The 24,667-nt window shown below is 43.1% G+C and overlaps 1 protein-coding gene across 5 annotated transcripts in view; it reads left to right on the top strand.

Annotated features, from left to right (window-relative positions):
• fip1l1a (FIP1 like 1a (S. cerevisiae)) overlaps positions 1-24,667 on the top strand; it is a 139,521-nt gene that overhangs the window by 81,580 nt on the left and 33,274 nt on the right. For all 5 annotated transcript variants that reach the window (XM_072496770.1, XM_072496767.1, XM_072496769.1 and 2 more), the window contains exons 11-14: positions 2,290-2,316; positions 2,893-2,944; positions 20,255-20,310; positions 22,391-22,634. In XM_072496770.1, coding sequence (XP_072352871.1) covers positions 2,290-2,316; positions 2,893-2,944; positions 20,255-20,310; positions 22,391-22,634 — 379 coding nt within the window. The remainder of the gene's footprint in view (positions 1-2,289; positions 2,317-2,892; positions 2,945-20,254; positions 20,311-22,390; positions 22,635-24,667) is intronic.

Here is a 24,667-nt window from a genome sequence, read left to right on the forward strand (position 1 = left end):
AACCGGAATTTTGACAGCTGCTAAATGTTACATACTGTGGCACATGTACAGTTATTTATTTGCAGTACAATTTTAACTAAGTTTCTTCATGCAAGAAACTGGTTAAATTCAAGATTATGCTAATTGGTAAACTATTAATTTATAAACTGGAGAAAAGGTCAAGTAAATAGTTTTGTGTGTATAGCCATGTAATAGTTTATTGTACCTGCTGTTACAGTATCAAAGATTCACATCTGGCACCCTTTTAAAGAAATAATAAATTGTTCACAGATGGTTTTCCTCTGATGTTGAACATTTGAAACTGATTGCAATCTCATATTTCAAGTCTTTAGTTCCATTGATCCAAAAAGGTTACATTTTCAACAGTGACACACCGTGCTTTGGGAAAAGAATGCTTTGTTGCATTCTTTGTTTAAAGCTTTAATTTTATTTCTCAAGTGTTTGCTGTGATTTTACTGAGTCTCAGAAGAACTAACCAGCCCATATACTGTGTAGTTAAAGTAATAGAACCACTCTCTCACAAATGCGTTGCTCAAATTACAACTACCTGTTATTCAGGAGGTTAATTCTAGTTGATACTTTCACCCTGAACAAATCAATGCTCAGTGGGTACTTCTTTCTCCCTTCTCTCTCAATCTTTTTACTCCTCTCCTGAGTAGCTGAGATATTCTGTGGTAAGGTTCTTTGAGCACAGACCAACATCTTATCGTGACTATTGTAATGTAAACCAAGATGGTGAGTGTTAGTTGGCTATTTTACCATGGGAATGGAATTCACAAACCTCCAACATTGCTGCTCTTCTGATGGATATGCAGGATAGTATTCAGGTACGAGAGGAATGATAGCATAGGGCAGAATTTTACAGTCTCCCGTCAGTGGATTTCCAGGTGAGGGGCGGGGTGCTGTAAAACCCACGAGGTGGCCATCCCACTGCTGTTTCACTCGTCTCGACCTGTCTGCAATTTGTTGTGATGTGGGTGTGATCGAGGGCAGCCCAACCATCCTCGCCCCAGTTGAAGCTGGCCATTTGAGGGCCGCTGGTCACTTGCGGGACATTTCCAACAGCCTCAAAATTGAAGCTGGAGGATGCAGTTCAGGAGCAGGAGTGTGGCCTGGCAGGTCGTCCTGCTCAAGCCTTCGGCAGGAAGGTGACCAACTCCCACAAGGCTCCCCTTTTCTACTTTGAGCACCCCTTCCACTCCCAAATGTCTGCCACCTAAGAGTGCATGCTCTGGTCTCTCTCATCAAGACCCCATTCCCCTCTCTCTACCCCGCTCCCCAGGTGTTTTCTCCCCGCTGTGTGTTTTTTAAAAATATATATATTTTCCCCCCAGTAACTGTTACAGGGGACTTCAAATCTGGACCTGCTTGTATTCTCAGCCCTGGCTACTGGGACTACAGAATTGCCATCCAATCGGATTGACCAGAAGCTCTCTTGAGGTGGGACTTCCTTCCTTGTGAGGGCAGAAGTCCTGCCTCCAGTCAGTTAAAATTCTGTAGATGTGATTGACGGGGATGCATTTTTTACCAACTCTTTGATGGTCGGGAGAAAACGCCACCAAAGTCCTGCTCATAATGATAATGCTACTGGTGTAATCCAGAGGCCTGCACTAAAGCTGTGGAGACATGATTTCAAATCCCACATAGGCAGCTGTGTAATATAAATTCAATCAATTAATAAAAATATAAAACAAAATGCCAATTTCATTAATAATGATTATAACAACCACCTTGATAACCCACCTAGTTCACTAATGCCTTTCCGGAGAGGAAATCTGCTATACTTACCCGGTCTGGCCTTCACATGGCTCCATTGTTCATTTTTAAATGCCCTTGAAGTCTCCTGGGCTGAACAAGCAAACCCCTTGGTGTTTTTTTTCTGCGCTGGTTTAATACGACTGTGCGTGTTCCCACACCACATGGACTGCAGCAGTCAAGAAGTCAGCTAGCCACAACGTTCTCTAGGGCAATTGGGGATGGGCCTTCAATATAAAGCATGTGGCTTTTTCTACTTTTAGGGACCAATTAAAAGTAAACGCTGTTAACACTTTTTTTTACTTTGCCAGTGCATGCCAAATTAAATGTATTTTTGTTTCATGCCCAGTAAAATTCAGTTGAGGATCACTTTGGTCTCATTATTTCATGGCTGTATTTGAATCCAGGCACTGTATTGAAAGTACATTGTGTTAATTCACCACTCGACATCCGCTTTTTGCATTTTACATATACAGAAACTATATAATACTGGTGTGCTTTATGGTGTTAGTGACCTAATTCTCTTCTTTTTAGGAATGCCTTTGACGACACCACCACCAGGTATGGTTTGATATTTCTACATAAACTGTTACAATAATACTGTAATATTTATTAAAGTAGAATTAATGTTGTGTATTTGAAGTATTCAGTCTTTTACGTTTTAGTTCAGTATTTTGTTGTGCATGTAGGTATTTGATAAATGGCTCTAATTTAAAGTATTAATTATAACTGTGAAGAACAGGCCGGTGCAGTGGTTAGCACTGCTGCCTCGTGGCTCTGAGGACCCAGGTTTGATTCCGGACCCGGGTCACTGTCCGTGTGGAGTTTTCACATTCTCCCCGTGTCTGCATGGGTCTCACCCCCCACAACCCAGAGATGTGCAATGTAGGTGGATTGGCCACGCTAAAATGTCCTTTAATTGGAAACGTTTTTTAAAAAGGAGAAATTCGAAGAATAAAACCAATGGAAAAACCTTCAGTGCATGTGCAACATTTTTTTCCAAGGTTAGTACTAAAATCTAGTTCATTTTTCTTTTCATTAAGCAGGCAGGTGGTGCATTTATGGACTTAGTGCCATACCTTCCTAGTAATTTAGGATATTTCCTAAATATGCTTAGAGTTAAATGTTTTATTTCAGGTTTCCTGCCTCCGCCTGGAGCTCCACCACCTTCGCTTGTGCCATTGGAAAGGTAAATAGAAACTTTAAAGATTTTTGTACTTTTCCTATGTCCCTGGTCATTGACCTTGCTGCTAAGGGAAATAGTGCCTTCCTATCCACTCTATTTAAGCCCCTCATAGTCTTACACGCCTCACATAATTATGCACCTCACTTAAATCTGCCCTCAGCCTCTGCTGTTCCAAAGAAAACAACCCCAGCCTGCTTCATAGATAAAATGCTCCATGCCTGGCAGCATCCTTGTAAATCTTTTCTGTGTCATCCCAAGTGTGCGACAAACACACAAAATAAGAACAGAACTGGATCATTCCCTCGAGCCTGCTCATCATTCAGTATGCCTACTAAGAGTCTATCTATATACACCTTAAAAATATTCAATGACCTCCACATCCATTGCCTCCAGGCTTAGTTCCAGAGTCGCAGAACGCTCTTGCAGGAAAAGATTTTTCCTGACCCCTGTCCAAAAGGGCAACCCCTAATTTTAAATCCATGTCCCCTAGAATGTGGACTCGCCCACAAGAGGAAACATAATTTCCATGTCCACCTTATCGAGACTGTTCAGGATCTTCTACATTCCAATAAAGTCACCCCTCGCTCTTCTAAACTCCAGCGGACCAAGCCTATTCTGTCCAAGTTTTCTTTCTAAGACAGCCCACTCAAAACATTCTGACTGCATACATTATGCAAAATTTGGCCTCACCTATGTCCTGTATAACTGAAGCTTGATATTCTTTCTTTCCTGTTCAATTTCTCTTGTAATAAAGGGTAGCATTCCATTAACCTTAATTACTTGCTTTACCTGGATACTAACATTTTGTGACTCTTGCATGAGAACACCTAGATCCCTCGTACCATGAAATTCTGCAGTTGTTCTCCTTTAAGTAATGTACTCTTATTTTTCCAGCCAAAGTGAACAGCTTCGGCCACATCCCAGGAAATAAACTATTTTTAAAACCCTGATTGCCATTCGACTGCAAAGTTATTAGAACCCTCTCTATCAGCCTCACAAGGACATTGCACCTGAACAGATCCTGTCCAGATTGTATGAATCCTAGCTTCTGCAGAATCCGTCACAATGCCCATAGAATCATAAAGCCCTCAGCTTGCACTATCCTTCCCGGCATGCATTTACTCCTTTTCTTTATTCACTGGAGTTTGGCACTGGGAATAATCAAGAGATTACTATCTTCTGAGGTCCTGGTCTCTTTCAACACTCCCTGAAACCCGCCTGCAGCACCTCCTCCCTTTTTTTCTCTATTGATGTTATTGGGTGCTCGGCAACTGCTCAATGGCATCGTGAACCCTATACCAGGGAGGCAACGTCTCATCCTGAAATGACATGGGTGCATCCAAGGATCTTTGAATGGTTATTGTTGGGAGTCTTTATTCTTTCCTGACCTTTGTCAGCTTTGCAAACTACAACCCATCAACACCTGGTGGGCTTTCCACACACCCACCATATGACTTGAGTACCATCTTTACCTATTGTTCTCTCCTGTTTCACTTTTCCATTCATTTGTGAAAATTGAAGCAAAGCACTTGCCAATTTCCCTTTACTGTTCCCTTTGTTCCTTGTAGGTTTTTATTCATGTTTTAGCTGCTTTTTATTTCCATTTCCCTACTGTATTTTTTATGCTTAATTTGATGGGCTTCAATATAGGGACATAGGACAGTACAGGCTCTGTGGCCCACGCTGTTGTGCCGACCATTTATCCTCATGTAAGATCAACCTAACCTACACCCCTTCAATTTACTGCTATCCATGTGCCTGTCCAAGAGTCACTTAAATATCCCTAATGACTCTGACTCCACCACCTCCGCAGGCAGTGCGTTCCACACACCCACCACTCTCTGTGTGTAAAGAACCTACCTCTGACATCTCCCCTATACCCCTCTCCATCTGATAAACAAATCTCTCTATTCTGCCCCATTTTATATACCAATCATCTGGTCCCTTAATTACAACATATGAGGAACTGCATCTTCATGGTGAATTCTAGTGATCATTCGTAGGCTACTGCTAATAAAGCCTCAGTGGTAAATTCACAGTTGAAATTTTTAGTTTTCACAGTAGCCCAACCACTACTAACGCTCATGAAAGTTAAACTCCGCATTCTAAGAACCCTTCACAGTGATCTCTTGCTGTAGACTGCACCAGATCTAGGTGTCTCTGTCCCTTCACTTTAAGGATTGTGCTTTTTGGTATACTTCTTTTCAGTTTGTTTCACAAAATGTACCACTTCTGCATTGTTCACTTATCTGCTTACTCTGCAAACCTACTAATAACCCACTGCACATGATTTGCCACTCAGTTTGCCATGATCCTTCATTTATCAGGAGCTTTGAAATAGTGTCTGTGTACAAATGGAAAATAAGAGATCTTTGATCAAATTCATGGGGTGCACCATTCTCCATATCCTGCCAATCAAGAAAGCTGCCATTCATTTTCTGTTCCCTAAATGTCAATTTAGTCATGTGACTATATTTCTTTAACATAATGTGGCATAACTTTCATAATGGAGCTCAGACAACTTATCAAATATCCAATGAAAACTTTTCAGACAGTTTTAATTCCTGTGTTTTATTGTTACACATTCCAGCATTTTATTTCCAGATATTTTTACACAATTAATCGTTCCAATTGTAAAATGATTACATTCTGAATTCAGCAGAGGAGACATATTAAGTAAATCTGTTCCGTAAACAAGCTAATCTCAAATCTTTGCATTATACCAAATGATATCCAAACTACTAAATCTTGATGGTAGGAATATTGTGCTTGATTTTTATTCCAGACGATCCGAGTTCAAATATCAAGCTCGAGAGTCCCCACTGAGGAAAGGAAACTAGTCCAGTAGGAACAGTTTAAGATCACAGTTCCTTGAGGTTGAAAACTCTGCATTTAGTGTGAGATAGAAGTGTTGAGTGTCTCTTACAAAAGCGGCTGAGTTCTATGTTCTTTTATGTAAATTTAACAATAATATGTCAGAGGCACATTTCAGTAAATGTCTCCTTTGTTGAACATAGTCTTCTACCATCGGAACATTTCAGTGTGCAGTCAGCAGTTGGTTTTCAGACATTCCAAAATTGCTGCTAAGATTGGCATTATATGTATCAGGAAGGAAATTCCTAACATTTCATTACTCTGCCTTGCGACAAATTGATGAAAGAAAATTTTAAAACATGCATTAATAACATTTCTCCACTGACCAGAAAAAATAAATTCATAACCATGTAGATACTGAGCATCTAGGAACGCATATTCCTAAGCTAATAGGTGTTTCATAACTTGCTGACACAGTAGCACTGTTGCAAATAGTTTTAACTACATAGAAAAAGCAAATTTGTCAGACTCTGATACTGTAAAACATCTGGGAGCTAATTCTGTAAAAACGCATTTTGGGGCGCTGAAGTTGAATTCCTGCAGTGCTCCCAAATGTTGCCTGTTTTTAGGTCCAAAGTACTGCTTTCTGATTTACTGTACTTTGATCTTATTTCTGTAAGAAGTTTCTCAGACGAGCAGGAGAGTTGTCCTCTTCCTGGAGTCCTGGCCAATATTTATTCCTCAGATTCACAAAGACTATCTGGTCACATTGTTGTTTATGGGAACTTACTGTGTGCAATTTGACTGCTGCATTTCCTATATTATAACCGTGTTTACATTTCAAAAATACTTAATTGGCCTGTGGTCAAGATAGGAGCCATGTAAATGCAAGTCTTTCATAACGAAAGTAAGCTATTCTTCATTATTTACTGGGTTATGGCCATCGCTAGTATGGCCATCAGTATTTGTTCCCAATCTAATTGCCCTTTAATTGAATGATTTACTCGACTACCATTTCAGAGCAATTAAGAGTCAACCACATGTAACTCCAGATCTACACTTGGAGGCCAGAGCAGGTTTCCTTCCCTAAAGGACATTAGTGAACCAGGTGGGGTTTTGCAACAGTCAATGATAGTTTCCTGCTTACAATTACAGATTTCATCATTTAAATTCCAGTGAGGGGATTTGAACAAGTGTCTTCAAAAAATTAGCCTAAGCTTCTGGATTATTAGTTCAGTGACATTACCACAAGACCACCGTCTCCTCTCTTGAACTTTCCTCCATGATGTGAAACTAGTTTATTGTAAATAGGAATTGTCTACTTTTGCTGCCAACAAGTCAGATTTAACCTCCCTTCCTAGTAACATTTCTGATTTCCTACCACAGATTTGTTTTGCATGCAACTGTGAGTACTTGAGACAGCTAAATTTTGGCATATTTTGTCGCTGTCAAGCACTCCTGTCGGGTATAGCAGATTAGAAGCAGAGTAAGATCTGCCTGTACAAGTATAATGCCTCACATTTCATTAAAAACAACATTTCTGTGTACATTTTTATCACTGACCTGCAGTTTGCCTTAAATAATGAGTTGTTTTGTACCTTAGACCTGCTTCCCAACAAATTTGAGTTTGAGACTGCCCAATTAATTTCAAACTGCAACTTGCAGAGAACTGACTTGCATTCTAACAGTTTGAGCGAAACAGAAATCTATATCACAGAAGTGAAAGGAGTGTCAGTTCACCAATCCTTTATCCTGTTGCGTGGCCTGCAATAGGCCTCCATTGCACTGAAACTGCCCTGACGCCATTGGCTTTTCCCCTGCTATATTGCAATAGCTTTCTTCCCAAAAATGCTTGCTGCAATGATTTTTACGGCACAGCATAAGAAGGGGTCTATTAAATCAAGCAATTTGTACCTAAAGAACAAGTTCAATATCACAAAATAGCACTACATCTATTACCTCCAAATCCAAAAGCATACCCAGGATTTTCTTGTGCTTTTCAAGTTGGGCAAGTAGCAAATTAGCTTTTATCTGTCACAGTGCAGACCATGTTCATATCTCTTACATAGAATGTGTAGCACCGAAACAGGCCATTAGGCCCAACTAATCTATGCCAGTGTTTATACTCCACATGAACTTCATCCTACCCTTCTACATCTAACCCAAATCCCATCAGTGTAACTGTCTATTAATTTATTCTTTCATGGGTTTATCCGGAGTCCCTTGAAATGCATCTATGCAATTTCCTTCAATTATTTGTTGCAGTGAGTTCCACATCTTAAGCACACTGGGTAAATAGGTTTCTCCTGTATTCCATATTGAGTTTATTAATATCTTCATTATGTTTCTGGCCCTTAGTTTTGGGTCCCTTCAGACTCTCCACCTTCCCACCACCTCCTTGAGGGACCCCATATCATAATCTATAGTCCCCTCCAAGATCACTAGCAGGCCTTCCCTCGCTCTGTTTCATCGTCTTCTCATGGCTAGAAAATATAGTTGAAGGTTTGGGCCTATTAATTCTAAGAGGGCTGGAGCAGGACATAAAGAGAAATATCACAACTTCTTATGATGAAAGGTCAGTTCTGATTCCTGTATTGAATACATCATAGTTCAACCAAATTCCACCTTGCTCTGAGAAATGAGTGATCAACATTCCACCCACCCCTTGAAGGTCTGAATGTTTGCCTGAGACGAGATAACTTCCCCTCTTTCCTCATTCATCATGGGTAACTCTTTCAATGCTCATTGACTTCCGAAACCACCCCTACTTTGCTCCTTGAGCTCCAGAATTTGGGTTTTAACTTTTGTGAACTTGCTATTTCATTAGAAGTAAATAAATTGTAAAATAAAAATCCTAGTTCCAAAATATGAGGCGATCCTTAAAGCCATTTAGTCCACTCAGGTGAGATCATGGCTCATCTATATCCTAATTCCATTCATCTGCTTTGGCTTCCTAATTGTTAATATCCTTGACGAAAAATGCAACAATCTCCAATTTTAAAATTATTTAAATGAACTAACATCAGTTGCATTTTGTGGGAGAGTTCCACACTTCTGTGCTTTTTGCATGAATTCAATTCATAGTCTCCACAATAGATACATTACTAGATCTAAGCTGACAAGAACAGGTATTACGCCTGATCTCTGGCTTGACCCTACACTTGATCTTATCCAAAAGGCTAACTGGGTTGCCATCCAGCCAGATATTTACTTCAGATGAGGGTGGAGTGGCAGTTCTCTAAACCCCACCACATCTTGCTGCTCTCCCGCTGCCCTCAATGTCAGGCTAACAGCATGGCCTTAGTTAACAGGAACAACCCAGAATATGCCTCCTTACTGTAAAAGCGGTGAAAGATCTGGGTTACCTTCTGACCTGCAAGGCACAGAAGAGAAGATAGTTCGTTAAATAATTAGATGTTATAATTTAAATAGTGAACCGAGAATCACTATACAAAAATGTCAATCATTCACTATAATCAATATCAAAATTGGGTTTTTATGCAGAAGTTTATCTTGCATTCCTGCTCAGCGCCATAGCGAAGCTTTTACCTTTCAGCAGAAACCAAAATGAAAGCTTCAGTGGTGACTTGGCTGCTCACAGTAGTTCATCCATGTGCCACCCACATATGTTGGCTACTGCTGCAGTGTAGACTCTGGTAAATATGAATCTGATTTAACAGTATATTTATAGAACAATGGATTAATGGCCCACCTGTTTATAACTTGAATTTCTTGGATGAGTTTACCTACATAAATGTGCTACCGGAAGGATATATGGAAGTGTTCAATCAGCATTCGGCGTTTTGCCAACCCGTTAGGCAGTGAGCAAGGTAACCTGCCAATTCTTCAGTGCGTGGGTTTCTAAATTCAACCTGCACCTTGAGTTCTAAATTAAAGCCAGTCACATCAAATGGTCAGGAAAATTGTGCTCTGGTTTTGAGGAAACTTTGCACGGTACACAGTTGAAAGCTATTTTTAATAACAGTTGATGTTTGTTGTCCCTTAAAATTGGATTTCTTTTAGCCCATCAGTCCACATTTTAATTGCACTTGTTTCTATTGAGGTTTGAAACTACCTTTTATCCACTTTTTTTCTTTCAAAGAATGTTATTTCAAACATTTGTCTTCCTTTGTTACAGTGGTAATTATACTTCAAAAGTACAACATTGGGTTGTGAAGGAATCCTTTCCATTGGAGAGGCTTTCTAAAGAACTGACGATGGGGATTGAAATACCAGTTAACAAATTAATAAACTTGTATTGTATAATCTTGCTGGTTCAATCAATTCTGAATTTGTTGAGTCATTATCTGAGTCATTCAGAACAAGAATGCCCCAGATTTGGTTCGGGGTCTTTGCTGAGTTGACCAATCTCAGTTGAGACATCAGTAAAGGTTCTATAATTTGGTTTCAGCACACTTCCCAGTCCTGACTATAATCTTAGGCACTTTCTGACCAAGCATGTGACTTGTATTGATTGAAATACAGCATACTGTCAAGAAGAGAACAGAAAAAATTTGTTAGTATTTTCTTTTCAAAAAGTGAAACTGCCTTGTTGACGTGTTGAAATGGCTTGAATGTTTTAAAACTTCCCCCATGCTCAAAACCGGAATCAAATTACCTACTTATAATTATTTTTGGTACTGCTTTTTCAAGTTACATAGTTCATTCATTACTTATTTTATTTAACTGTGATATTGGCTGCGTAATCTAAAATAATAGAGTGGAATCCTGTTGTATACAAATTAGTTGTCTGTAGCTAACAAATTTGGGATGAGAAAATGGGCCACATGTTTGGATTACAGTTAGGAATTTGTTTACAGTAGGACTCCATGGTATTTACAGCACAGAAACTCAGCTCATAGTGGGAGGCAGTGGTGTAGTGGTAATGTCACTGGACTCTTAATCCAAAATCCCAGATTAAATCTCTCGGACGGTTTCAAATTCCACCACGGCAGCTGGTGGAATTTGAATTCAATGAATAAATCTGCAATTAAAAGCTAGTCTAACGGCAACTATGAAACTATTGTCGAAAAACCATCTGATTCACTAACGTCCTTTAGGGAAGAAAATAGGCTGTGCTGGCCTACATGCCTCTGACAATATTCTGGCAATAGTACTGAATAGTTGTGCTCCAGAACTAGCCATGTCCTTAGCCAGGACGATCCAGTACAGCTACAACACTGAAATCTATCCAGCAATGTGGAAAATTGCCACAGTATGACCTGGCCACAAAATGCTGGACAAATCAAACCCGACCTATTGCCACCCCAACCGTCAATCATCGTCAAAGGATGGAATACGTCGTCAACAGTGCTATCAAGCGGAACTTGCTCAGCAATAACCTGCTCACTGACACTCCGTCAGGGCCACTCCGTTTGTGACCTCATTACAGCCTTGGTCCAGGCATGAACAAAAGAGTTGAACTCACAAGGTGATGTGGGAGTGACTGCTCTTGACATCAAGGCAGCATTTGATCAAGTATAGCTTCAAGGAGCTCTGGCAAAACTAAAGTCAATGGAAATCTGGGGTAAAACTCTCCACTTCCGTGGGTGACTACGGCTGCAACACATGGACTGCAGCGATTCAAGAAAGCAGCTCACCACCACCTTCTTAACGGTAATTATGGATATCAATAAATGTGGCCCAGCTAGCAATACCCACATCCCATGAATAAAATGAATCAATAAAAAAAATAGGCCCAGCAGGTCCATGCGGGTGTTTCTGCTTCACATGAGAATTCTCCCATCCTTGTTCATCTAATACCATTAATATATATCCTGGGCGGGATTCTCCCCAAACCGGTGAGGCGGGCCGTACCGGCGCCGAGGAGTGGCGTGAACCACTCCGGCGTCGGGCCGCCCGGAAGGTGCGGAATCCTCTGCACCGGCAGGGGCTAGGCTGGCACCAGCGAGGTTGGCGCCACGCCAACCGGCACCAGTGGGCGCATGTGCGGAAGCACTAATGTGTGCTGGCGTCATCCCAGCGCATGCGCAGGGGGGTTCTTCTCCATGGCGGACCGTTACACCGGCCGGCGTGGAGGGAAAGAGTGCCCCCACGGCACAGGCCGCCCGCAGATTGGTGGGCCCCGATCGTGGGCCAGGCCACCCCGGGGGCTAGCCCCCCCGGCCGAAAATGGGCGGCCACTCTGCCCATCGCGGGCCGGAGAATCGCCGGGGGGCCGCTGCCAATGGCCCCCGACTGGCGCGACGCGATTCCCGGTGCCAGAGAATTTGGCAGCCGGCGCGGTGCGGGATTCACCCCCCCCCCCCCCCCCCCCCCCCCCCCCCCCCCCCCCCCCCCTTACCCCCGGCGATTCTCCGGCCGGGCGGGGGTCGGAGATACCCACCCCCTGTAATTATTTTCTCATCAATGTTTTATTGAACTTCCTTCATAAATTAATCTATATTATTTGCCTGAACTATCTATGCCTTCTGGTAGGGAGTTCCACATTCTAACCATTAAAGATAAAGAAGTTTCTTCTGTATTCCCCACTGTAGTACCTAGTTCTTTTTTGATTACAGGGTGTTTGGCTCCATCACTCAACCTGGAAGATTTGTCTGTTATTCTTTGTGAAAAACATCTTGCGCCATTTCTAAACTTGTCTTTTGTACTGGTTTGATGCAAGTCCCTTAATTCGATTTTCATTATTTAATTTCAATATGTTCCTGGTTAAATATTTCTGTGCAGTGGTTAGCACTGCTGTTTCACGGCACCAAGGTCCCAGGTTTGATCCCGGCTCTGGGTCACTGTCCGTGTGGAGTTTGCACATTCTCCTCGTGTTTGTGTGGGTTTTGCCCCCACAACCCAAAGATGTACAGATGGGGGATTAGCCACACTAAATTGCCCCTTAATTGGAAAAAATGAATTGGGTACTCTAAATTTTTTTTTAAACTATTTCCGTGCAATTATCTATATTATAACCCTCTAAGATCACTTTACAAAATGTTCCTTTCAAGACTGAAACCCCTTATTCCTCCAATCTTTAATCATGTCTCAAAACTTATGATACCAGGGAAACCGCCACATCCATACTTAAAAAGAAATTCCCATCTCTTCTCCTTTGCCACATTTGAGGTTGACACTTGTAGTCCTCTGGGGAGGTTCCCCTGGTAGTGTTATCTGGCCGTCTTTTAAGGTGCCAGAACGTTCTGGCTAAATATTAAGTTGGTGATGGGTGAGGCACATGGGAGCCTCCGCTGAGAATTCCGGCTTTTCTGTATGAGGGTTCTCCCAGAGGTCCTGCCAGCTGCGTTGAAAAGGTAACGCTGGAGGATTATGAACGGCTTTGGGTCGTAATGGTCCTTCACTAGATCCACAAGCTTGTTGAATGTTTTAGTGTCAGGAGTTGCAGGAGTAGTCGGGACCCTGCATGCTATCAAAAAGGTCACTGTCTGTCATCCCCTTCTATGCCATTGGTGCAGAGGAAGTAGCAAATGCATTCTGCATACTGGAGCCAGTCCTCCACGTCCGCAACATAAGGTTCGAGCTTCCCAAAAAAGGGCATTTCTGGGGTTTTCTTTTTGCTTTGTTTCTCACTAGAGTTGTCATTTGGGAGTTTCACAAGGCTGCTTGGAATCCCATACTTAATTCTTGTCGCCAATCTCCAGGAGGTGCAGAGTGAAAGGCCAACCTGGTTTATTTTAAACTGAAAATAAAGCCACTACTGCGGCACGCAAAACAGACATCCCAGCTCCGGACTATCAGGAACTGCCGGTCTGGGAGCTACATTTAAAGATCCTGCTAACCAACCCCAGCTGCTCAGGCCCCTGCCCGCTCACCACGGAAACTCTTATTCTACGAAGTCCACGGGGAGATAAATCGGCAATACCCCATGGTCCTCTTGAGGGTTATCACAGTTGTCATAAAGCTGGTAATTAGCATAGAAGAATGCTTCAGAATGTAAAGCAAAGTGAGTGTTAAAATGTTATTTGTAACAATTATTTGCTTTGGATTGTGCTTAGGTATTCTCTTTCCTCCACCCTTTGCCCTGGTTTTGTCTCTTTGACCCATTCAGATCAGGGATATTGTTGCTGAGTAATTAAATGTATCGGAAACCAGTGATAATCGAGGGCATTGCTAGTGTCACATGGGAGGGTTTAAACTAGTATGGCAGGGGGGTGGGCATGGGAGCAATAGGTCAGAAGGTGAGAGCATTGAGGGAGAACTAGGGAATAGGGACCGTGTGGCTCTGACGCAGAGCAGACAGGGAGAAGTTGCTGAACACAGCGAGTCTGGTGGCCTGAAGTGCATATGTTTTAATGCAAGAAGTATTATGGGTAAGGCAGATGAACTTAAGAGCTTGGATTAGTACTTGGAACTATGATGTTGTTGCCATTACAGAGACCTGATTGAGGGAAGGGCAGGATTGGCAGCTAAATGTTCCAGGATTTAGATGTTTCAGGCGGGATAGAGGGGGACGTAAAAGGGGTGGCGGAGTTGTGCTACTGGTTAGGGAGGATATCACAGCTGTACTACGGGAGGACACCTCAGAGGGCAGTGAGGCCATATGGGTAGAGATCAGGGATAAGAAGGGTGCAGTCACAATGTTGGGGGTTTACTACAGGCCTCCCAACAGCCAGCGGGAGATAGAGGAGCTGATAGGTAGACAGATTTTGGAAAAGAGTAAAAACAACAGGGTTGTGGTGATGGGAGACTTCAACTTCCCCAATATTGACTGGGACTCACTTAGTGCCAGGGGCTTAGACGGGGCAGAGTTTGTAAGGAGCATCCAGGAGGGCTTCTTAAAACAATATGTAGACAGTCCAACTAGGGAAGGGGTGGTACTGGACCTGGTATTGGGGAATGAGCCCGGCCAGGTGGTAGAAGTTTCAGTAGGGGAGCATTTCGGGAACAGTGACCACAATGCAGTAAGTTTTAAAATGCTGGTGGACAAGGATAAGAGTGGTCCTAGGGTGAATGTGCTAAATTGGGGGAAGGCTAATTATAACAATATTAGGCGGGAACTGAATAACCTAGATTGGGGGCGGATGTTTGAGGGCAAATCAACATCTGACATGTGGGAGGCTTTCAAGTGTCAGTTGAAAGGAATTCAGGACCGGCATGTTCCTGTGAGGAAGAAGGATAAATAGGCAATTTTCGGGAACCTTGGATAACGAGAGATATTGTAGGCCTCGTCAAAAAGAAAAAGGAGGCATTTGTCAGGGCTAAAAGGCTGGGAACAGACAAAGCCTGTGTGGAATATAAGGAAAGTAGGAAGGAACTTAAGCAAGGAGTCAGGAGGGCTAGAAGGGGTCACGAAAAGTCATTGGCAAATAGGGTTAAGGAAAATCCCAAGGCTTTTTACACGTACATAAAAAGCAAGAGGGTAGCCAGGGAAAGGGTTGGCCCATTGAAGGATAGGCAAGGGAATCTATGTGTGGAGCCAGAGGAAATGGGCGAGGTACTAAATAAATACTTTGCATCAATATTCACCAAAGAGAAGGAATTGGTAGATGTTGAGTCTGGAAAAGGGCGTGTAGATAGATAGCCTGGGTCACTTTGAGATCCAAAAAGACGAGGTGTTGGGCGTCTTAAAAGATATTAAGGTAGATAAGTCCCCAGGGCCTGATGGGATCTACCCCAGAATACTGAAGGAGGCTGGAGGGGAAATTGCTGAGGCCTTGACAGAAATCTTTGGATCCTCACTGTCTTCAGGTGATGTCCCGGAGGACTGGAGAATAGCCAATGTTGTTCCTCTGTTTAAGAAGGGTAGCAAGGATAATCCAGGGAACTACAGGCCGGTGAGCCTTACTTCAGTGGTAGGGAAATTACTGGAGTGAATTCTTTGAGATAGGATCTACTCCCATTTGGAAGCAAATGGACGTATTAGTGAGAGGCAGCATGGTTTTGTGACTAACTTGATAGAGTTTTTCGAGGAGGTCACTAAGATGATTGATGCAGGTAGGGCAGTGGATGTTGTCTATATGGACTTCAGTAAGGCCTTTGACAAAGTCCCTCATGGTAGACTAGTACAAAAGGTGAAGTCACACGGGATCAGGGGTGAGCTGGCAAGGTGGATACAGAACTGGCTAGGTCATAGAAGGCAGAGAGTAGCAATGGAAGGATGCTTTTCTAATTGGAGGGCTGTGACCAGTGGTGTTCCGCAGGGATCAGTGCTGGGACCGTTGCTGTTTGTAGTATATATAAATTATTTGGAGGAAAATGTAACTGGTCTGATTAGTAAGTTTGCAGACGAAGGTTGGTGGAATTGCGGATAGTGATGAGGACTGTCAGAGGATACAGCAGGATTTAAATTATTTGGAGACTTGGGCGGAGAGATGGCAGATGGAGTTTAATCCGGACAAATGTGAGGTAAATTTTGGAAGGTTTAATGCAGGTATAGAATATACAGTAAATAGCAGAACCCTCAAAAGTATTGAAAGTCAGAGAGATCTAGGTGTACAGGTCCACAGGTCACTGAAAGGGGAAACACAGGTGGAGAAGGTAGTCAAGAGGGCATACGGCATGCTTGCCTTCATTGGCCGGGGCATTGAGTATAAGAATTGGTAAGTCATGTTGCAGCTGTATAGAACCTTAGTTAGGCCACACTTGGAGTATAGTGTTCAATTCTGGTCGCCACACTACCAGAAGGATGTGGTGGCTTTAGAGAGGGTGCAGAAGAGATTTGGTATGGAGGGCATTAGCTATGAGGAGCGGTTGAATAAACTGTTTGTTATCACTGGAACAACGGAGGTTGAGGGCGACCTGATGGAGGTCTACAAAATTATGAGGGGCATAGACAGAATGGATAGTCAGAGGCTTTTCCCCAGGGTAGAGGGGTTAATTACTAGGGGGCATAGGTTTAAGGTGAGAGGGGCAAGGTTTAGAGTAGATGTACGAGGCAAGTTTTTTTACATAGAGGGTAGTGGGTGCCTGGAACTCGCTAGCGGAGGAGCTGGTGGTGGAAGCAGGGACGATAGTGACATTTAAGGGGCATCTTGACAAATACATGAATAGGATGGGAATAGAGGGATACGGACCCAGGAAGTGTAGAAGATTGTAGTTTAGTCGGGCAGCATGGTCGGCACGGGCTTGGAGGGCCGAAGGGCCTGTTCCTGTGCTGTACATTTCTTTGTTCTTATTACTATTCTAGTTCATAGTAAAGGGCAGAGATGGGGAAGGGTTTTTCAGGTCTGTTCAGGAGAATTTTCTCCAATCTCAGCCCAACACTGAAGGAGGCATTGCTAGATCTGGTTCTGGGAAATGAGGTGGGCCAGATGTCAGTGGTGGAACATTTAGGGAGCAGTGAACATAATATCTGGTTTTGGTTAGCTTTGGAAATGGACAAGGAGCAATGTAGACTAACACGACTTGATTAGCCAAGGGCCGATTTCAGTAACATGAAAACAAATCTGGTGCAGGTAAATTAGAATTGAAGAGAGTGAGGGCAATAACAACATTGATATTAACAGACTGGTGGAATGGACAGACACGTGGCAGATGAAGTTTAATGCTGAGAAATGTGAAGTGGTATATTTTGGCACAAAGAAAGAGGAGAAGCAATAGAAAATAAAGGATAAAATTCTAGAGGAAGGGCAGAAATGTACCTTGGGGTATATGTGCACAAATAAGTGGCAGGGCAGGTTGAGAAAGTGGTTAAAAATACATGAAGGTTCGTCTGCTTTCTAAGTAGTGGCATAGAGTGCAAAAAGCAAAGTTATGATGAACCTTTTATGGAATACTGGTTTGGCCTCAACTGGAGTATTATGTACAATTATGGGCATCTCGCTTCAAGAAGAATGTGAAGGTTTTTTCACGGGAATGGATCTGGGGCTATAAGACTAAGTGGATAGATTAGAGAAACTGCGATTGTTCTTGTTGAAGAGAAGGTTTGGAAGAGATTAAACAGAGGTGCTCAAAATCACAGAGGTCTAGGCAGGGTGGATAGAGAGAAACGTTTCCCATTGGCAAGAGGATCCCAAAACAAAGGACCTGAATAGAAGGTGAATGACAAAGGAACCAAAAGCAACATGAGGATAAACTTGATCACAGTGAGTGGCTAAGATCTGGAATGCCTAGCCTGAATGAGAGTGTGATAAAATCAGATTTGCTCATGTGTTTCAAAAAGAAATTGGATATGCATTTGAGGAGAGAAAGTTTATAGGGCTACAGGGAAAGTGGGACTAGCTGAGTTGCTTTTGTCAAGTGTTGGCCCAGATAGGACTGCCTGAATGGCCTCCTTTGTAACCATTCTATGATTGCAACAATTTCACTCATTCAAAACCCATCCAAAACACAGAATTAAAACCTGGCCATTTGTTTTGTCACCCAACTAGTGGAAATGTTTTCCAATCAAGACCAACACCGCCATATGCGTACTACAAAACAGTACATATAGCATCTTTCAAAATAGCACATGATGTAATATGCTTTACAAATTAGCCATTGCATATGAATTGTATGAAAGCTGGGCATGGTGACTTCTCATCCTCTAAGGCTATCTCTGCTGTGCTGTAGTGATGGATATTATGTGTGCTTGAAGGTATGCGTGTACTCCTAAATCACCAATACAAAAGCAAAAAACTGAAGGTGCTGGAAATCAAATGAGAACAAAAAAAGCTGGAAAAAAGGAGCACTGATAACATCTGTGGAGAGAAACCTGAGCTAACATTTCAGGCTAATAACCTTTCATCAGAACGTGATGAATCAACCTAAGCACACTCGATAGTCACTATATTTACTCCTGTCCATCTGAGAGTGATTCCCAATTTAATCAATTGTGCCAAATTGTGGAGAATGTGCTGCTTTGGGTTGTACCCACAAGAAACAAAGTTTAATGCTTCTTGAACATGTTTCATATGGCCATTTAGAATAAGTGTGAGGTGATACACTTGGACAGGACAAGCAAGGCAAGGAAATACAACATGAATGGCAAGATCCTGGGAAGCACCAGTCCCTTGGGCAGCACGGTAGCACAAATGGCCAGCACTGGCTTCACAGCACCAGGGTCCCAGGTTCGATTCCCCGCTGGGTCACTGTGCGGAGTCTGCATGTTAAGACCATAGGAGCGGAAGTAAGGCCATTCGGCCCACCGAGTCCACTCCACCATTCAATCATGGCTGATTTCAACTCCATTTACCCGCTCTCTCTCCATAGCCCTTAATTCCTCGAGAAATCAAGAATTTATCAACTTCTGTCTTAAAGACACTCAACGTCCCGGCCCCCACCGCCCTCTGTGGCAATGAATTCCACAGACCCACCACTCTCTGGCTGAAGAAATTTCTCCTCATCTCTGTTCTAAAGTGACTCCCTTTTATTCTAAGGCTGTGCCCCCGGGTCCTAGTCTCCCCTGCTAATGGAAACAACTTCCCTACATCCACCTATCTAAGCCATTCATTATCTTGTAAGTTTCTATTAGATCTCCCCTCAACCTCCTAAACTCCAATGAATATAATCCCAGGATCCTCAGACGTTCTCCCCCTGTCTGTGTGGGTTTCCTCCGGGTGCTCCGGTTTCCTCCCACCGTCCAAAGACATGCAGGTTAGGTGGATTGGCCATGATAAATTGCCCTTCGTGACCAAAAAGGTTAAGAGGGGTTATTGGGTTATGGGGATAGGGTGGAAGTGAGGGCTTAAGTGGGTTGGTGCAGACTCAATGAGCCAATTGGCCTCCTTCTGCATTGTATGTTCTTGTTCTTAAAGTAACAGGGCTGGTGGACAAAGAGGTTAAGAAGACATTGGTATGCTTGCATTTATTAACCGAGGCAGAGTTTAAGAGCAGGGTGGTTATGCTGGAACTGTATAAAACGTTGGTCAGGCCACAGCTGGAGTATTATGTGCAGTATGGAATCTACATTATCGGAGGTATGGGTGCAGAGGAGATTTACTAAGATTTTGCCTCGGCTGAGAGTTTTAAGGAGAGATTGGATGGGCTGGGGTTGTTTTCCTTGGAGCAGAAGAGACAGAGGGACATGATTGAGATGTATAAAATTATGAGGGGCATTGATAGAGTTAGACGGGAAGAGACTTTTCCCCTTAGTATAGGGATCAATGAGCAGGGGGCATAGATTTAAGGTGAGGGGCATGAGGCTTAGAGATGACTTAAGGAAAAACCTTTTCACCCAAAAGGTGATGGAAGTCTAGAACTCGCTGTCTGAAAGGGTGACGTAGGCCGAGACCCTTCTAACATTTAAGTATTTAGATGTGCACTTGCGATGCCAAGTAATACAAGGCTGTGGGTCAAGTGCTGGAAAATGGGATTAGAATAGCTAGGTGGTTGTTTTTGACCAGCGCAGATGCAATGGGCAGAGGGCCTTTTCTGTGCTGTATGACTAATTTACTAAAGAGGACTTTGGTCCCATTATTCTAGGCAGGATTTCGAGGTAAGCATACAGTTTGCTCATCTGATCATGCCATTAGTTCCCATGTCGGCAATTTTAAAGATGGCATTTTTATCTGGCGATGAATTTGTACCACTGTGTTGAATGTTCAGTTGCATCTGTAATTTCTCGTGGCATCTGTTACTGTATATGCAAAATGGTTTTGTTCTTGTGGTTTTTAGTGGACCTCCAACATACAACAGCCGTACTGCTGCTCCATTTGGTTATGCAACCAATGGTAAGTGCACCCTGCAGTTTTGCCTCAAGTATTTTGAGTTTTTTGAAAAACCGTGCTTTTGAATATTTAACGAACAATATGTTCAGAGACTTTTCTGAAGGAAATTAAAGTCTGACGATTTCCTATATCATCATTTCATTTGAAAGTTTTTTAAATGTAGTTTTATTTCAGTGTTGAGCGATTATGACATATTGAGGGCTGCTGGCTTGGAAGGGCTAATGAGTTTGATGATGTAAAACATTTGGATCAATGTACGTTTCTGTTGACTATACCTTTTACTAATAATTTATTACAGTATTGCCTGCTGCAAAATCTAAAACAAGAAATTACAACTTTCATTACAACAAAGGAGATGAAGGAGTGGCGTACAGGGAGGTGGTGGTGTAATGGTATTGTCACTGGACTAGTAATCCAGAGACCCAGGATAATGCTCAGGGACCCTGGTTTGAATCCCACCACAGCAGACAATGAAATTTGAATTCAATAAAAGTCTGGAATTTAAAGTCTAGTGATGACCATGAAACCATTGCCTTAACCCATTTGATTTAGGAATGCCCACATGCGATGCCCACGTACCATGAAATTAAAGAGCCCGGACAAAGTAGATAGAAACTTGCGGTTTGCTTTTGTTGAGGGGCCTAAAACAAAAAGATATGGATATGAGATTAAGTGGAAGAGATTTAAGTCATAGAGCAGTGAAAACATGTTTACACAAAGTATCAAAACTGGTTGTTGAAGCAGACAGCATGTCAATATTTACAAATGTGTTAGATAGGTGGCTGAATAGATCAGTAAAGGGGGTTTGGAAATAGCAGGTACATGGGATTTGGATTACCATTCAATTGGCGAATAAACACAGACATGGCCAGGTTAGGATGAGTGACCTGTTTCTATGCTGTAGTTGTAAAGAACATATTAATTCGACTAGTTGCCATCAAACGTTCTTTCAAACCAGTATGAAAATAATGTCATCACATGGTTTAAATATACTTTTAAAAATTCCATTGGAAATTAAATTGAATTACTTCCTTCACTCTGCCTAAAAGATTTGCATGCATTTAATCATCAATAAATTGTGTATATACACTTTTAGGTTATATACAATGTCTTGGGGAACAATCGTTTTTATTATGTGAGTGTATTTTCGGATAAGGGTGTTGATGGCAAGACTGCATGTCGCCCATTTTTATTTATTATTTGTCTGAGAATGCGGTGAGCAGTTTAGCTGAAATCTTTTTACTTTTAGTGACTTTCTAAGCTGCTTCAGAGACCATTAGCAGTCAATTAAGTTGTGTGGGACTGGTGTGATATATTAGAGGTCAGAGAATCCCGGGGGGTCGGTGTGAATCCCGCCCTGCCGCTCCGATGCCGGCTGCCGAAATCTCCCGCGCCGTTTTCGGGCGGGGGCGGGGATCGTACCGGTCGGGGGCTGTTGGCAGCGGCTCCCCCAGCAATTCTCCGGTCCCCAATGGGCCGAACGGCCGCCTGTTTTCGGCCAGTCCCGCTGCCGTGAAATGGACATGGTTCATGCCGCCGGGACTTGGCTTGGAGGGCGGTTAGCGGGGGGAACCGGCCCCATGGCCTGGCCCGTGATCGGGCTCACCGATCTGCAGGCGGGCCTGTGCCGTTGGGCACTCTTTCCCTCCGCGCCACCCTCTGTAAGGCTCCGCCATGGCCGGCGCGGAGAAGAAAGCCCCTGCTCATGCGCAGGGAACACGCCAGCGATTCTGCACATGTGTCAGAACACGTTGGCAATCCTGCGCATGTGCCAACTCGCGCCGGCCAGCAGAAGCCCTTCGGCGCCGGTTGTCGCAGCGCCAACCCCTTGAGTGCCGGCCTGGCCCCCCGGAAGTGCGGAGGATTCCACAACTTCCGGGCGGCCCAACACCGGAGTGGTTCACGTCGCTCTTGGGCGCAGGTACGGGCCGCTCTGCCAATTCCAGGAGAATCCCAGCCCAGATCGATGAATTTGAGCTCAAGTTTTAGTTATTTCTTGAGTCACTATACTTCCATATTATTTGATATAGAATGGAAGATAGTAATGATTGCACTATACTTATTTTACATTTCTGTCTTTCAGATTATGGTAATTTGACATATCCCAATATCCCAGTTTCTTCTTCCTGGAGTACCTTAATTGACAACAACAACAAACAATCATCGCAGCAACAGCAACCACACTGGGATTATTATCCCCGGAGAGAGAGGGAAAGAGAGCGTGATCGTGAACGAGAGCGCACGAGGGAGAGAGAACGTGATCGGGACAGAGACCGGGACCATGAGCGAGAGCGGGACCGCAGTCCTAGTACAAGTGTTTATAATGGGTGAGTAACTAAAAATCAGTTGTGATATTCATTGTTCTTAGTATCTGCAACGCAACTATTTACGAAGCATCATTCACCTAAAGTACACTGGTCAATTATCTTTCAAATTCCATGTCTGTTGGTGTGAGGGCCGGAGGGTCTACTTCCACAATTTACTATGTGATATTTGTGTTCATTTTTGTTGAATTCTATTTTAATTTACATGAACATACTAATGGATAGTATGACTTTGTCTTTGATTCTTTAATGGATTGACAATGGGCCTGACTCTATGGCTTGTAGTAATTGAGTTGTTGACTGGTAATGAAGGGAAGGGTTGTGATGCTCTATCCTTCCTATTAGGCTAAAGCATCTAATATTTTTTTGTATTTCAATTATGTCCATTGATCTCCGACAGCTAGCATTGGAATGCAAAATGCAACCACGTGTTACTTAGTTTATAAAATAAATGCAGCGGTGACACTATACCTAGCTTTAAAATAGCACTGGAGCTATTAATGAAGATTTGAGAAAATTATGCATTTCACTGAGGTGGTCCAACAATCGAATTCTTAATTCATTGTCTTTTCAGACCGGCAGATACTGTTGCTTTCGGTTGCACCACTGTACTTTGCTACTCGTGGACGATGATGGTCTGGGAGTTTTTTGCTATGTAAGAGCATCAAATGATGATGAGCAATGGAGGGGTACCTAACAGCTATGATCTAATAGAATGGTAGAAGAACAAGTGTCTGAGCGAATGAATGACTTACAATTTCCTGTTGGAGATGTGAGCAACTTCTGTTGAAAGAAGAAAGTTAGAACATAGAACATAGAAAATACAGCACAGAACAGGCCCTTCAGCCCACGATGTTGTGCCAAACCTTTGTCCTAGATTAATCATAGATTATCATAGAATTTACAGTGCAGAAGGAGGCCATTCGGCCCATTGAGTCTGCACCGGCTCTTGGAAAGAGCACCCCACCCAAGGTCAACACCTCCACCCAACACTTAAGGGCAATTTTGGACACTAAGGGCAATTTATCATGGCCAATCCACCTAACCTGCACATCTTTGGACTGTGGGAGGAAACCGGAGCACCCGGAGGAAACCCACGCACACACTGGGAGGATGTGCAGACTCCGCACAGACAGTGACCCAAGCCGGAATCGAACCTGGGACCCTGGAGCTGTGAAGCAATTGTACTATCTACAATGCTACCGTGCTGCCCTGAAGAACAAATTAATCTACACTATATCATTCTACCGTAATCCATGTACCTACCCAATAGCTGCTTGAAGGTCCCTAATGTTTCCGACTCAACTACTTCCACAGGCACTGCATTCCATGCCCCCACTACTCTCTGGGTAAAGAACCTACCTCTGACATCCCCCCCCCCCCCCCCAATATATCTTCCACCATTCACCTTGAATTTATGTCCCCTTGTAATGGTTTGTTCCACCTGGGGAAAAAGTCTCTGACTGTCTACTCTATCTATTCCCCTGATCATCTTATAAACCTCTATCAAGTCGCCCCTCATCCTTCTCCGTTCTAATGAGAAAAGGCCTAGCACCCTCAACCTTTCCTCGTAAGACCTACCCTCCGTTCCAGGCGACATCCTGGTAAATCTCCTCTGCACCCTCTCCAAAGCTTCAACATCCTTTCTTAAATGAGGCAACCAGAACTGTACACAGTACTCCAAATGTGGCCTTACCAAAGTTTTGTACAGCTGCATCATCACCTCACGGCTCTTAAATTCAATCCCTCTGTTAATGAACGCTAGCACACCATGGGCCTTCTTCACAGCTCTATTCAGTTGAGTGGCAACTTTCAAAGATGCATGAACATAGACCCCAAGATCTCTCTGCTCCTCCACATTGCCAAGAACTCTACCGTTAACCATGTATTCGGCATTCATATTTGTCCTTCCAAAATGGACAACCTCACACTTTTCAGGGTTAAACTCCATCTGCCACTTTTCAGCCCAGCTCTCCATCCTATCTATGTCTCTTTGCAGCCGACAACAGCCCTCCTCACTATCCACAACTCCACCA

The sequence above is a fragment of the Scyliorhinus torazame genome, chromosome 3 (assembly GCF_047496885.1).
Source record: "Scyliorhinus torazame isolate Kashiwa2021f chromosome 3, sScyTor2.1, whole genome shotgun sequence".
NCBI classification, from domain to species: Eukaryota; Metazoa; Chordata; class Chondrichthyes; order Carcharhiniformes; family Scyliorhinidae; genus Scyliorhinus; species Scyliorhinus torazame.